This window comes from Brassica napus, chromosome C7 (assembly GCF_020379485.1).
Source record: "Brassica napus cultivar Da-Ae chromosome C7, Da-Ae, whole genome shotgun sequence".
Classification (NCBI taxonomy): domain Eukaryota; kingdom Viridiplantae; phylum Streptophyta; class Magnoliopsida; order Brassicales; family Brassicaceae; genus Brassica; species Brassica napus.
In genome coordinates, this window is record NC_063450.1 from 21,705,289 (window position 1) to 21,722,073 (window position 16,785).

A 16,785-nucleotide genomic window follows, 5' to 3' on the forward strand; every position below is an offset into this window, starting at 1 on the left:
ATGGTTAGCAAAGAGTGGAGAACTAAGATGAACCTGGAGGACTGTAACAGGAGGGGAAAAGGGAAGGTCGATACAAGGTCTAAGAAAAGACCATTCCACACACCAACAAGGACACGACCTGCACATAACAGGAGATAAACACACAAAGGTGAAAGCAGTGTCACTAAAGAACACAAGACGGGCACCATCACCACTGAGATTTGTCGCCACCATTGTACAAAGAAGCTTAAACTCCAGGATTTGGGTTAAATCAGGCGCAGAGAATCTGGCGGAGGCTTCAAGGCTTCGAGGAAGAACAAGGAGAAAGACAGAGTCTGGAGGGTCTGGAGGTTCCGGTGGAGCGACGGAGGAGAGAGCTTCAAGCGGAGGATACTCGTACGGAGGCGGATCCGGAGGAGGTCTGATATGCAACGGAGGAGGAGCAGTGACCATCAGGATCATGGAGGAGGAACAAGGTTGCTTCATAGGGAGGATGGAGGAGCGACGAAGTTGGACAGGAAGAGATCCATCCGAAACGGCGCACCTAGGGAAACGGGCCTGAGAGGATTTTGTCCGAAATCAAATTCTTGGCCCCCATCTTACTATTGATACTGCATAAAATATTAAAAGAAAATTTTACTTCTCAAATAGTGTTTTGAATAATGTTTCTTGTCGACTATTAATGATAGAGAGAGATTATGCTTTTTTGTCATCTAGAGTTTATGAATTTAATTTGGTATATAACAATATACTCAAACTCTTATTCCCAAATTGAATTGTATGTTTTGAAAACTAATCAAGTGGCTAGTGTCTCGAACATGGTCCGGGCTGAGCAAATTATTTGTAAATTTTTATTTGATTCGTTATCTGTTTTTATTTAAACAAAAAAAAATCTAAATATCTGTAACTCTACAAAGCAAAACAAATACTAATATGTAATATACGTAAGAAACAAAGCAAACATATATACTAACATTTTTAAAAGTGTATATCCGATCTGATTCGTTAAATGCATATATATACATATATTAAAAAATTATATATACAAGTTATATAATTATTATAATTCATATAAGCTTTACAATATTTTTATTTACTAACTTTATTTTTGTAATAAAATTTTACTATTTTATATTATTTGTAAATTTTTTATTTATTTTTGCGGATCGAATTGGATCCGGAACAACGAATATCTGAATGGCTACGGATCGAATCGGATCGGATAATTGATTATTCAGATGAACGGATCGGATCACGAATACCTCCAAAAACCAAAAACCCGGATATCTGATTCATGCCCATCCCTAGATATAAATATGTCTATTCTGCCTTGGATTCCTGGTGAAAACAAAATTGATGTTATTCGGCCAGTTTAAATTTTGGCTTCAATCCATGTAATTTACATAATAGTAACATAAAAATTGACTATTTAAGTTTCAAAGAAAAAATTAGACTATTTCCAGCATTAGTGGAAAGACATTTCAAACTACGATCTTATATTATATTAGTTAATCTATTTTATACCACTAAATATATTGTTTTTAAGATTTTCTGGATCAGGGACATATAAAATTTTATTTTGAAAACTCACTTTTTGGTACTTTGTTCACATTTGAAAAGCTTTACACGTTTATGTAGAAGTTCTTTGAATTTCTTAGATCATGACGATATTCAAAATATGACCTAAATCAACAAAATAATAAGATAATATTATTTAAAAATCTTAAGTAGATGTGTGGTCCCACTAAAATTATAAATTAATAATTTACATATATATATATATAGTTTATATGAGTACAAAAAATATTGTATTATTTATTTATATCCAAAATAAAATTCATTTCTATTTTTCTTTAACATTTTAATATATTTGATAATATTTAGTAAAATTATATTAAAAATCACATGTAACTTCTACAAAAAAAAATTCATATACACTAAATAATATAATAAAAACAATATGTACAATAAATAATATAATAAAAATAATATGAATTCCTAAATTTAGTTAACGTATGTACGGTTAAAGCAAATATATTTTTATTTTTAAAAAATTATACTCGAAAATAGAAAAAAAAATAAAAAGAAAAACTTTTGTAAGATAATAATTCTATAAATTAATAAATTATTATAGTTCCAAGATTATTAGTTTATACTCCCTCTGTTTTTTAATATAAGTCGTTTTAGAATTGTGCACATAGATTAAGAAATCATTAATTTTTTATATTTTCTAAATAAAAACATTATTAATTATTTACCTAACCACAAATCAACCAATAATAAAATAGAAGTTATATTATCATTGGTCATATAATGTTAATAAATTTTATATAGAAAACTGAAAACGTCATATAATTTGGAACATAAAAATTTCTCTAAAACGATTTATATAAGAAAACGGAGGGAGTATGATTTTTACCATAGATGCATTGTTCACACTTTGCGCGCATGTCGTAAAACATTCTTTAATACTTTTTCGTGTAGTGTACAATTAAAGAGATTTATTTCAAGAAAGATGGTGAAGAACTCTAAAATAATAGGAATTTAATGAAACAAACCCCTCAAGCTCATCCATATTTAAACCCTCCACTATGTTTATAATTAAATAATTCTTCAACTAAAATATGTTATTAAATTTAACTTCCATCGTTAAAACGTTTAATCCCTCAATGGCCTCCGTCGGAATATAAGAAAGATTTTTTTTTTGATGAAATTTAAAATTTATTAATTTGTCAAAAGAATGTTACGTACATAAGCTCAAGAGACTCTAAAAAATGAACTCTCTGTGGTGTAGTAGAAATAGTGAAAATAATGATATAAGCTAAATGGTGAGCTGAAACCATCTCTGAAGTAGCCCTCTATATTTGTGATCCGGTTTGTACCGCAACGAAACGATCATGTTCCTCATAGCCTTGTCGACCAGTCTTCGCATTTGATCGTAGACGTCCATGTCTGGTGATGGCGTCTAGCATTCCTTTCCCTCCACACGTAATAAATCGTACGCTGAAGTAGCATCTTTGCTAGGATGGTGTCCAGTCTCTTCTCTCCCAGTCATAAGAAAGATTTTTTTTTTTGTGACAAAACGACGTTTTTCAAGATTCTCCAAAAAAATAACAAGAAATTTTTTATTTTTGTATTTATATTTTTTTAGTATTTTAGTATTTTTATAATTTCAATTTAAAATTTTTATTGAATATTTTTAATTTTGTATTTATATTTCTATTTTTTTTTTTTAAAGAATTTTTTTTTATCTTTCCGCAATCATCCGCAACCGCAAACGCTAGTTAGAACCAGCTTTTGAATTTATGAAGTTTAGAACGGTCTGAAACGGTTTGGAATGATTTGAGCGATTGTTGCAAAACCCCAACAACCGCTACCAACCGCAAAAGCTGCATTTGCGGATGGTAGCGGGAAACCAGTCGGGTATAAAATATTTGAGGGTTTTAATATGGATGGGTTTATAGTCGAGGGTTTGTTGGGAAAATGGGCATTTAATTCCCGAAGTATTTGAAATCGGCAGTTTTAATACTCAAGTATTGCTTGCGCATATTTATTCCTCAACTAATAGTTGACTGCGCAAAATTGGGAACAAAATAGTCAACTGTTAACTGATGAACGGAAAATAACGGTTTCCGTCAACTTTTTAACGGTAGAATATTCTAATCATGATTTTGCGCAGTCAATGATTAATTGGGAAATAAATATGCGCATATAATATTTGAATATTTAATTTTCCGATTGAAAATACTTGAGGAATTAAAAACTCAATATTTAATAGTCAGGGTTTGTTTCATTTTTTTTTGGACAACTGGGTTTGTTTCATTAAATTCCCAAAATAATATACCAAATCGTCTTTGGGTTTTCCTATTTTGATGGGCTTTTCCGAGATATTGTCCATGTATAAGATTTGTCAAAATGTGAAGAAATTAAACATGTGGGTCCAATATGCCCATTTAAAAGCCACATGGCCCAAGGTGTGTGTGTACCGTGTGCCCGTGGGTCATCATACTCAATAACGCATGTGTCTGCCATTATTTCACAGTCCTGACCTCCTTATCCATTGAACTCAAGTCCCTACTATGCTTTCCTCTTGTTCAAAAAGAAAATATTATTCGTTTTTATAAATTAGTAGTATTTAAAATTTCCACGAACTATATTCTCTTTCTTTTCTTAGTCGGATTACCTACCAAAATCATTAGCATGAACCGAGAGAAGTTGCTTAGTTTTGGTTTTAAGAATTTGCTTGCTCAGTTGCATCTTAGGCTCTGACCGGTGAACTTTAAAATAGGAATAGGAAAAGAATAAATAAGAACAAAAAAAATGAATATTTTTTTTTTTGTTCTATATCAATTTTGATAAATAATATTTTTCTTCTATAGTTCTCTGAAATTCAAAGAATGACAAGAAACTAAACGCATCAAAAATTCTCCATAAATGGTATAATTTTTAAAGAATGAGTAGAAATTGATTATTCTTTTTAATTTTTTATGTCACCATTTGGACCTTTAATAAAAATTAAAAAAAAAATCACAAAGATAAAAGGGAAGAGTGATGAAAATATTTATAGAAAAAAACAAAAATTATGTAGAATCTCTGTTGCATTTCATTGTGCAACATGTTGAAAAGTAACAAAAAGAAAATGCAAAAGGGAGAGAAAGAAAACAAAAATGAGAAATTATTTAGAAAGCGAAGAGAACGAGACGGAGGCAAGGCAAAGATGGAGATGAGGTGTCAATGTCCCTACTGAATGGTACTCTCTACCAATGTGGGCTTCAATGCGTACTGGGCCCACTTCTAGTTTCCTCATCCAGCAATGCTAATTTTTAGAATATTTACTTACCTATTTATGTAGCTTAAAATGACCTGCGTTAGTTAATTCTCCACTTAAATAAAATAAACACATGTAATGGTGACTGGTGAGATATCAATGTTCTTGTTTTGTTTTGTACTCAACGTAGAAGTTAGTATAACCTTGTAAGGTCACTATTAAGATCACAATTGCGGTTAGGAAGTTAAGCGTTCCCCAACGACCACCTTTTGATTTAGCTGTCTTAAATACTTTATAAGAGACTGAAAAATAGTTTTTGAACTTCAACTCTTCAAGTCTCCAACATTAATCTGTTGGTCAAGGGGGTTTGCTACTATTTATATTTTTTGAGAAGAGATTAGTAAACTATACGTTGTTTGTATGTCATTTGTGTGTTTTGTATCTTAAGGTGTTTTTTTAATACTGATTAGTTGACAAAAAATCAATCAGATTTCCAAAAGTATCAGAAGAAGAGACCATTTCGCAGGAAAGTTGATATGAAGTCTAACCTCCTGCAGTTTGCAAAAAAAAAAGAGTCTAATCTCACGTTCCAAATCTTGTTATATCTGATGATACCAGCATATAGGGGTAGGCGTTCGGGTACCCGTTCGGGTATTTTGGATTTTCGGGTATTTCGGTTTAGAGGTATAGAACACGTTTGGATATTTTTGTACTTCGGATATTTTTAGTTCGGGTTCGGTTATTTCAGATCAGGTTCGGATATTTAGATTTTGAAAAAAAAAAATTAATTTTTTCATTTTTCAAATTTATTATATTTAAAAATATAACTTTCACTTAACTATTTTTTTTTATTTTTAATAGATTGAATGGTTAATAGATTTGGATATAACATTTTGAAACTAAAAAAGACATTAATTTAATTATTGTTTTTAAATTTTGGATGTAACTTTTTGTAAATTCTTATAAAAAGTTTAACATGTATTTTAAGTGAGTAGCAAATCATTTTCTCCGTAATTCTATGTATATCATATGAACTTAAACTATGTGTAGTATTAATATAAATATTTTATATAAAATGAGAGATGTAAACTAGAAATATATGGTTAATTATACATATGTTCGGTTATCTTTGGATATCCATTCGAGGTCATATATTACCCGTTCGGGTTCGGATATCCAATCTCTCCTAATTCAATACCCGTTCGGATATTTTGCTACTTCGGTTAAGATTTTGGTTCGGAATTTTCAGATCGGGTTCGGGTGCGGCTTCGGATATCGGGTAAAGTGCCCACCCATACGAAGATATGTAAAGAAAATAAGTAAAGGAAATAGCACAACATGAAAATGTTAAGAATAAATTTGAAAAAAGTTTGAGAATCCAAGAGCCATGTGAACCTACAGTCACACATACACAAGCCTCCGACTGTTCACTAGAGACGAGAGAGAGCCCACGCTTTAAAGACTGAGGCATGTTCCATTCAAGAACCTAGAATCTGTTTCCCTAAATATGGAAACTATTCAAATGCATGTTAACGCCAGAAGATGGCAGCATTTTCGGTAGAGACGGAAACACACTTCCTGATTTAGAAACCTTTTTATATATATTATAAAAAACTTGCATACTCTTATTCTCTCTTTTACACCAAAACCCTTAAGATAAGGGGGGAGGAGAATCTTGATTCAGTGCCCTAAATTAACATCTTCAAGCACCAAAAATTAAGAGCTTTTGAGCAAAACACACACTTTCCTTTTCATGTCTCAAGCTACACTTCCTTGGTCCGAGGCTTCTTCATTGTAGTAAGGTGTTAACTTCCCATCCTTATCTTCTCTCGTTTTGTTTCGGCTTTCGTCGTCAACACCGCCAATTTCTTGCAACATCTTGACCACACGTCTCATCGAGGGTCGGTTAATAGGCAACGGACTCGTGCAGAGAAGCCCAATGTTGAGGATCTTGCTTATCTCTTCTTTGAAACAAGAGTCTAGCTTCGGGTCTATCACATGCTCCACACCTTTCTGGTCCAACGTCGAGCATACCCATTTAACCAAATCCTTCTCCCCTAGCTCTGGAGAAATGGGTCGTTTCCTAGTCACTATCTCAAGTATCACCACCCCGAAACTGTAGATGTCGCTCTTCTCGTTCACACGAAGCGTGTATGCATATTCTGCAAAGTAGTTTGAAATAAAAGTTAGAGAAACAAACCATAATAACTTTAGAACCACTAAACAAAAAGTGAGAGACATGATTGAGACATGTCTCAATAAGTTAATGAATGCTCATTTAAGTCTCTCAACATGTACTAATTCTACTACTGGTTATAAGTTATTACCAATCAATAACCACATTAAGACTAACCTGGTGCAATGTAACCGCATGAACCAGCGATCACAGACATGGACTTAGGAGCTTTTCCGGTCGAGTCAACGACTTTAGCCACTCCAAAATCAGCAACCCTTGCACCATAATCTCCATCGATCAAAATATTGTTGGACTTAACATCTCTATGCACAATCGGAGGAACACAATCATGGTGAAGATAAGAAAGCCCCTCGGCCGCATCTAAGATAATTTTAAACCTCGTTTCCCATCCCAACGTTCCTCCTTTGCTGCTGTGAAGCAAATCTCCCAAGCTACCATTAGGCATGTACTCATAAACCAATAGCTTGCAATCTCTTGTGGTGCAGCAACACCATAGCTTCACAATGTTCTTATGCCTTATCTTACCCAACGTCTCTACTTCAGCCTCAAAGGCCTCGTCTTTGGGACCAGATCTCTCGCCTTTCTCTAGATCACTGTCTCCTCCTGTCTCTTTAACTGATCCTCCTGTCCATAAACGTTTAACAGCAACGGTTTCTCCATTGGTGAGTACAACCTTGTAGACCTTACCTGAAGATCCAGCTCCAATCACATTGTCTTCATCTAAGCTTTCAAGAATCTCGTTCTCACTGAAACCTAGCTTGTGGAACGACATGACAGTCCACTTAGATCTCTCCACAGCTCTTGCTTTCTTGAAAGTGCTGTACTTGAAGTAGAACCAAACCAAACCCGCAACAAACACCACAGCAGCTAGTACGAAGATCGATCTGAGAAGCCATACATAGCCTTTGCTCTTAGCTTCATCCTTGTACCCACACAATCCTTTTATATCCCCGCACAGCCCAGGGTTCCCTAAGAAGCTGTTCTTGTACATCTCTTTAGCTAAAGAAGGCGGTATGTCACCGGTTAACCGGTTATTCGAAAGATTCAGCTGGTTTAGTTTCAAACCCTGCAACGAAACCGGGATCTCCCCGGAGAAAAGGTTACCAGAGAGATCAAGATAGTTCAAGACTGATAAACTTCCGATCTCGTTAGGGATTGAACCGGAAAACTGGTTACCGGCTAAGTTCAACTCGTTTAGCTTCTTCCATGACTTGATTTTAGGAGATAACTCCCCGGAGAACCGGTTTCCTTGAAGATCAAGAGTACTTAACTCCCCAAGATTCATCAAGCTTTCAGGCAAAAAGCCACTTAGCTTGTTTCCACTTGCCGACAACTGATTAAGGTTGTTCAAAGAACCAATCTCCTCCGGTAACCCTCCGGTGAACTCATTGTTGGTCAGAATCAACAGCGAGAGGTTCGCCGCGCCTCCTATGGTCTTTGCAATCTCGCCGGAGAACGAGTTGTTGATGAGCTCGAGCAAGTAAACGTGAGGCAACCCCCAGAAACCGGTCGGAACTTGACCGGAAAACCGGTTATACGCTAACCGGACACGCGTCAAGCTCCTGCAATCTCCTAGACTCTCCGGTATAGCGCCGGAGAAGGAGTTGTGTATAATCAGCAACTCCTCCAGCTCCCCTTTAGAACAGAGATCCGGCGGCAACTCGCCGGAGAATTCGTTATCGGAAAAGTCTAACCATTTCAGCGGCGAGTTACGACCGAGGTCTCTTGGCAACTCGCCGGAGAGACGGTTTCCGAAGATCCTGAGCTCGTACAAGTTCGGCGACGAAGCTATACTCGCCGGAAGCTCGCCTTCGAGATTGTTCTCGTAAAGATTCAAACTCTCCAACGGCACGCGGCAGAGCTCGTCCGGTATAGAACCGGTTAACTGATTCATTGACGCGTCGAGAAGTCTTAGTGATTTCAAATTCCCGAGCTCCGGCGGAATTGTACCGGTCAACGAGTTGTTGTATAACTCAATCTGAACGACGCTCGTTAACCCGCCTAAGGAGCGAGGGATGGGACCGACCAGGTCGTTGAGCGCGAGGTCCAGATCAACGAGTTTGGTGAGTTGACTCAGCGAGTCAGGGATCTGTCCGATTAAGTTGCACTCTGTGAGCCACATGACTTCGAGATTCGTCAAGTTTCCGAGCTCCGGCGGGATCCGACCCGGAGTAAACGGGTTGTAGGATAAGTTGAGCATCTTGAGGGAGGTGATGTTGCCTAGAAACGGCGGGATGGCTCCGTCTAAGAGGTTGAAGACGAGAGAAAGAACCTCGAGCGTTTCAAACCGGGAGAAACTCGCCGGAATGTCGCCGGAGAAGTTGTTTCCGTTTAGATCAAGCGACGTCAAGAGGGGGAGATCGGCGAGTGTGTGGGGAAGCTCGCCGGTGAGGAGGTTCTGCGAGAGATCGAGAGTCTTGAGAGTCTTGCAAGCTCCGATGTCGAGGGGGAGCGTGGAGTTGATGGAGTTATTGTACAGTGAGAGAGATGACAAGTTGGGGAGACGGCAGATGAGGGAAGGGAAAGGTCCGGCGAGGTTAGCGTCGGAGAGGTCGACGGAAGTGACGGAGGAGAAAGCTCCGCCGCAGGAGACGCCGGACCAGTGACACGGCGAGTCGTCTCGGGGGTTCCAGTTGGAGAGTGAAGAGTTTGGGTCGTCGAGAGAGAGCTTGACTTGCTGAAGAATAGAGCCTTCTTGGTTCAGAGAGAAGACGGCGGGAAAAAACAGGAAGAAATAGAGAAGATACATCCTTAGACGGCCGGTGTGAGCCACGGTGATGAGAGAGAGTTTAAGGAAGAGAGACACTGTAATAAGAAGAGAGTCTAAAAAGATTTGACCGGGAGACCGGTTTAGTTATCGTGTCACTGATTGTGAATGCCAACATCATTGGTTCTAGTATCATTGAGTTTTTTTATTAATTCGATTGCAATTATTAGTAATATCTATGTCTAGTTTTCAGCATATATATATGATAATTACTGTGTTGTTTATGTTGTAGATGAAGTGTTGGGAAATACTTCTTTTATCATTACTGTCGATCATAAAGTCCATATATATATAAGGTATTAGACCGTCATAAGGTCATGTTTATCCTAACAAGATAAGGATAAGGATAAACACTATGTTACAGATATACATGGAATATATACTAGATAAACACATAGTCTCTGGTTGTCTTTATCATGTCCCGGATTGGGCCTGCAGTACGGGCTGGTCCATGGTCGATCATCATTTGGTTTATAACACTCCCTCTTGATCGACACATCCGGTATAGGTTCGTTGCATGCTTAATGTTGTCTCACTAAAACCTCTCCTGAAAAACCCCAAAACCAATGTGGCAAAATGGGAAACCAAGGACAGGAAAAAGAGTACAACACATGAACTCCCTCAGATGAATGCATCATTGTAGTAGATGCATTCCCATCTGGTATCCGAGTCTTCTTGAACGTTGAAGTTGCCTATGACTTGGTGAAGATGATCAGCGGGATTCTCCTTGAATGAACTTGTAAGTCTTGGACGTTGGTATGTCTTTTGGAACTCCATTAAGATGTGGTCAGGATGTACATTTTTGCTGCTGATCACTCCATGTCTTGGTTGAACTGATGGTGCTTCAAACGGTGCTCGGATGGACTTTATAATCTGCAATAAAACTTTACTTGCAGGTCTTTTTTCATGTCCCACGGATTCTCTTTGGTTATATGACTTTCCCAAAACGTGGACATTCAATATATATTGAGTCATAGACCCAGAACACATACGAACAACTTTACTTCATATCTTTCGTTCATTCGGACTTATATCTCTTCGTATGTGCCAATGGCTTTATCCATTGTAACCAATCATTCTTTATTTTCTTTTGTCGATCCATGTTGAGCTATAGACCTTGTCTATATTCGTTCATAATCATGAGTGTCTAAGGTCATACCATCAATAATTATTTGCTGCAATGAAACTCATCACACAATGAATTCGCAGTCATACACTCATGTCCTTTGTACATGGTTATCGATCTTTTCTTGCTTTAGCAATGCTTATAATCATTAAGCCACGACCAGACATCCTTCTGGTCACTATCCTGGTTTATGGTTCTCACTTAGACGTGCTGACTTAATCATACACACACACACACGGCTATGATTTTTCTACAGACTTTCCATATGTAAAACATAGCCTGTTTAATCAATCGATAACTTGTATTATTGAACCTTTGAACCATTAAACCTTTTTCTCTCAGTTGGTCTTTATTATGATCACAAGGAATTATAATATTTTCTGTATGGACTGACTGCACTAAGTAAATACTTAGTCTTTCATATTACTTACAGCTGCTGTATATTACAATCCATAAACAACTTAGGAACAAAGCTTGTTCTATGAGAATTTCTTTCTCATATTTCTATGGTACGTTGATACCTTTATCCAGTGATCCATTTGCTGCTTACTACACCATTATTTCTTTAGTAAATATCCAGACAAAATCAAACTTGATTTTCTGTAGTAGCATCCACCATATAGGAGCATATCTCTTTATAAATTGTTCCTTGGTCCTTGTGAGTATCCTTGTGTAATCAAGCTATACTTGAACGTTATTTAGAAGGAACATGGACACACTATACCATGTGGTCATGTCCTTTAATCTCACGGAATTTCTTATCTCACAAGATCCATTCACTGGTTTCTTTCTTAGATGGCTTTTCTGTATGTACATGGTTACTACGCCCATCTGTCTTATAATTACTTTGAATTCTTTGAACACCCCACGTCCCTATATAGGTTTTATGAGTACTCTACGTGGGTTCATGATCCTCAGGTTATATCCTTCAAATCCCAAGTACTACAATCTTTTATGAGCTCTTATGTATGTAAATACATCTTTGGTGTTAACACTCTTTATCTTTAGTTTCATACTGTTCCAGACATGATCTAATTAGATTTTGAGATCTTATTATCCAAGACCTTTATACCTTGCAGTTTGGCGTCCCAAACTACATGGTCTGGTACCTTAGATGTGTGGTTGCGCAACCTTATTTCTCTGTCTGAACTGGTTTCTCTTATGAACTCGGATTTGTACGATTCTGAGCACCTTTCATTACTTTCCGAGGTTCCTTATTATTTGGAACTTATTTGTCTATCTCTAATAGACATTGTAGCAACTTGATTGTGTCTCTTAGACATCTAATTCGTGGTGCTTAAGCTGGTATGACATAGTCATTTTTTCTTTTCGGGTCAGTGTGTCTGGCATATATTTCTGCTAGCTTTTATATCTTTTGATCATATTCTTTTAGAACGTCTAGATCATAATCTTTGGTCTGAGGATCTTGCCAAGACAACTATGGTTGATACCATTATATTTCTCTTTTACTCTTTACTCTTTATCAGCCTGATAACTTTCTCCTTTCAAAGTTGGATAATCAGATTACTATCTTTTGTAATCTGTGTTCTTGGCCACTTGATTAAATCATCCATGTTTGGCACAAGATACATTATAGTTTCGTGGAGGAAGTCTTATTTATCTAATATATATTCTCAATCCTCATCTGAGGTTCCATCTTAAATGGCACACATATATGTGGTGGAATATTCGTATTTTCTTAAGATGGTTTGTGTATATGTCTGGTTTATGACCCTTAATCATTCAGAGGTGGGAATGTCTATGCTTACATGTATGGCCTGATGTAAATCAATATTTATATACATAATGTCCTTAAGCTTTAGGCTGGACGTGGGTGATGTACCATTAGTGAGGGCTTTAAAGCTTTCCAGCCGTGTATATTATGGTTGTAAACCATGGAATCCGAATTTATGATATGATCATGGACTGTGGGTTTTAGTCCTCTCTCCCCCTCATGAACATACTCATAATTTCGTAGTGCTTAGGACAGTGGAGCCTTAATTATTTTAGTGATTTTCCCTTTTGTGTACTTATAACACATTGTGAGATTTTATGGGATCACTTTTGTGCCTTAATTAATTTTTCATCATGTTTTGGATCAAGATGGCTAATCTGGTCATGCCATAAGTGTTTATTTCGTGGTGAACCATACTGGTTACCATGGCTTTATGCCTCTTTCATACTGATCCTTAGCATAGAATAAATCAGTAGAAAATATGGGTATAGGCATTCATAATGCTTTTAGGCGATTTTTCAAAAATCTGAAAGGAATCGTATTTTCTTTGCTCACTGGTTCAATGTAGAATGTTATAAATCTTTATAACTCAATGGGTCTGAATAATGTCGTGTCTTTTGCCATTGTCAGTACCAATTAATTGATTTCAAGTGATTGTAGGAAGGTAAAGTTGAACCTATACAATCAAGATGAAGTTAAATCTATGCGAGAAATCAATCTATCAGTGAACTGACTCATTAGTCTACACCCAACAATTGATTTTATGTGATTGCAGGATGGTAAAGTTAAACCTATACAATCAAGGTAAAGTTAAACCATGCATGAAATCAACTATCAGTGGACTGATTATCCTTTTATTAAGGTTTTATTTGTTATTTAATCAAGAATCATCAAGCAAGACCAAGCAAGATAATATATAAAAACAAAATTTTTTTTTTATTATTTCAATAACATAAATGAATAACAAATAAATCAAATCAGATATGAAAACATAAAATCAGAATGTCGGAAAATTATTCAATGTATAATCCGACCTCATGGTCCATGAGTGTCCACTCGGAATCCTCCTCAGATCTCTTCTTATCAAATGTTGCTTTATTAGCTTCAGGGATTTTCATCCCACTGTCTAGTACTTCATAATATATCTCCATGATGTCATTAAACCGTCTGATGTTATCCATCCTTTTCTGCTTCTTTTGCTCAATGTCTAATAAATATGAGAACATGTCATAATAGGTGGTGAAACCTTTGGCCTGATGTGATAACAACACTTCCTCTGAATGGAATGTGTCACGAGTTTTGTTTAACAAATCCTCGTTTGTTACCAATTCACCACATAGTCTAAGACTATAGGTGATTCTCATAAGATCAGAGTGATAATTGTCCACGGATTCATAATCCTGGAACCTTAGAGCTTCCCATTTTTTCTTGGATTCGTGCACCAATGGCTCACAGAATCTAGAATTCAAAAATGACCAGAGATTATGAGGATCATTAACATATCCCAACTCGTCTCTTAGGTCCTCACAGAGATGGTGTCGCATAATCATTATGGCTCTGTGTCTTTCACACGCAAGGGTGTCATTGCCATACTTGATGCACTTCCCAAGTCCTCTAGACTTCAAGACGGCTGAAGTGTTTATAGCCCAATCAAGTTAATTATCTCCAGAGAGATCAAGGGCTTTGTAATCTGAGGGTATGAAACTCGACATCTGAAATCATTATTCAAAACAGGTCTTAATCAAGTAATCTTTTTAAAAAATTTCATGCTTCATATCAATGCCACACACGGACCAAAAGAAATTTTTTTTCTAAATGATGCATTTTCTTAAAACCATACGGTTTAAGGTGTGGATCAATGTATTTTTCAGATTTAAGGTCCTATTATTTCAAGCACAAGGTTTCAAGGCCTTTAGGGATTCTATCTTAGATGATCAGGAAAATGTTCCATATTTTCTTCATCCCATTGGATCGGATCATTTAGTATAATGATTTTTTTTTCAGTTCAGATCAGATTGTTTGAAAACTATGAATGATCTATATCCCTAACAGTCGAGATTTTATGTTCAGTATGCAATATTAGTATGCAAACAATATGCAATCAAGCAAACCAATTCAATCATGAAATCAGGTTAGGGTTTTCGAAAAATATACCATATATTTTTTTTTTTTTTTTTTTGAAAAATAATCAAATCAGATATTGTGACTTAAAAAAAATAAATCAGGAAGATTTGATTTATTCAAGCAATTTATTATATACTTTTCGATTTAAAAATAATACATTTTCTCAGATATATCTCTGATATTTCGATTTTAAATATTAAAAAAAATATTTTTTTCAATCCTAATCAAGTTCTAGTCGTTATCAATCATCAGGAAAACAAATTTCGCAGACAAGAACAGGAGGTAAAACCTCAGATTAATTTATGAAACCATGATCAGATTTTCAAAAAAAATTATGTAACATGCAGTCCTTAACAGTTCTAGTTGATTCAGATCAGATAAGAACATTAAACAGGACAATAATGATAAGTTTAAGCAAGTAACAGTCGGTTTCTTTCAACATATAGCAGTCAGATATTTTTTAAAAAAATTGTTTAACTTTCAATCCTAAACAGTTCTAATGTGAAACTATCATCAGGAAAAGTTTTAAACAATTTTAAAATCAGTTTCAGATTAAGAACAGGTTCAAAACAAGTTCAGGTTTGAGATTTTAAAGAGTTTATGTTTTCTGGTTTTATTTTATTTGCAGAGACATGTTGCTAAATATAACTACATGGTTGCGGATGAGGGTATTTAATACTTTATGGGTTTTAGATGAGTTTTCGATGATACCTGAAAACTTTTGATGGGTTGATCGGTCTATCAGTTAGAGATCTTCCTGGTTAGCTGATGGATTGCTCGGAATTATTTTTTTTTTGTTGCTGCTTGTTGGAATAGGAGACTGGTATATGGTTGAGAGAGATTTTGGTTTCTGGAACAAATTTTCCGCCTGTATTGTAGCTGAGCGTGGGGGCGCGTCCGAACTCCGATTGATGCGGGGTTAGCGGCGTTGGCTTCGTCTCGTCAAGAGCTTTAATTTGGTATCTGGCTCGTCGTCTGGATCCACCGGAGTTGAGGGATAGAGCTGTTTGAAGTTTGTTGGGAATTAGAGTTTTTACTGCTCTGATTTATTTCTGGTTTTTAGGGTTAGGGTTTATGAGAGCAATGTCGTGCTGATAACGTGTTGTAAATGAAGTGTTGGGGACATATTTCTGTTATCATTACTGTCGACCAGAAGGTCCATATATATACAAGGTATTAGACCGTCATAAGGTCATGTTTATCCTAACAAGATAAGGATAAGGATAAACACTATGTTACAGATATACATGAAATATATACTAGATAAACATATAGTCTCTGGTTGTCTTTATCATGTCCCAGATTGGGCCTGCAGTACGGACTGGTCCATGGTCGATCATCATTTAGTTTATAACAGTTTATCTGTTTTAAGATTTATTACTACTCATAATTAAAGAGAATGTTACAAAATAATGATCTACTACTCTATTGGGAACATTCATTATTTGTACGGTACTTTGTTATTTTCCAATTATTTAATTTTAATTAGTTGCAAGAAACGGACAATTAGATTTGTTTTTTGTCCTCAAATTTAGATATTAACTTAAGACTAATTATATTATGTTTTTCAATATGGTGAACTAGCTGCAGAATTTGGATTATGATAAAATATTTATGTGAGAAAAATATATCTCTTTATAAAATTAAATACTAGTGATTTTTTCTATAAAAAATTATTTCATATACTAAAAGTAAAAGTTTTAAGATGGCAAGGGTAAAAAAAAGTTTAGTAAAGCATTAAATTGAAAATGTATATCTGCAAAACTAAGTGTTCGAAGACAACTTATAATCAATGTGGCAAAGATTAATTATTATCATTATCATAGAGAGTTTATTCATGTCGCAAAAAGATAAAATGAAATATAGCCAAGGTTAAGTACTGGAGTAATTGTGTTGGTTGGCTCTTCTTTGAGAAGAAACGAGAGAGTGAAATATTTTGATGTAAATCAGTATTGTACTATTGTTTACGTCAAAGACCTCAGAGGGTGTTAAAAACAAATTGGGATCGAACTAAGATGGTTCATATAGTCTGTGATTATGCAATGATTGTACATGTGTGTTTAAAATAATTTCAACAAGGTTTGAAAGC

At 35.7% G+C, this 16,785-nt stretch overlaps 2 protein-coding genes across 2 annotated transcripts; both read right to left on the reverse strand.

Annotated features, from left to right (window-relative positions):
* Positions 1-6,326: 6,326 nt before the first annotated feature.
* LOC106396549 (receptor-like protein kinase HSL1) lies at positions 6,327-9,875 on the reverse strand. Its single transcript, XM_013836966.3, has 2 exons — positions 7,101-9,875; positions 6,327-6,909 (listed from the first exon to the last, which is right to left on the reverse strand). The coding sequence occupies exons 1-2, from the start codon at positions 9,691-9,693 to the stop codon at positions 6,506-6,508; spliced, it is 2,997 nt and encodes a 998-aa protein (XP_013692420.1). The 5' UTR covers positions 9,694-9,875; the 3' UTR covers positions 6,327-6,505.
* A 3,710-nt stretch (positions 9,876-13,585) lies between these two features.
* On the reverse strand, positions 13,586-14,122 carry LOC125590488. The gene has a single exon (XM_048764070.1). It carries the CDS (start codon positions 14,120-14,122, stop codon positions 13,586-13,588), a length of 537 nt encoding a protein of 178 aa, XP_048620027.1.
* Positions 14,123-16,785: the final 2,663 nt, after the last annotated feature.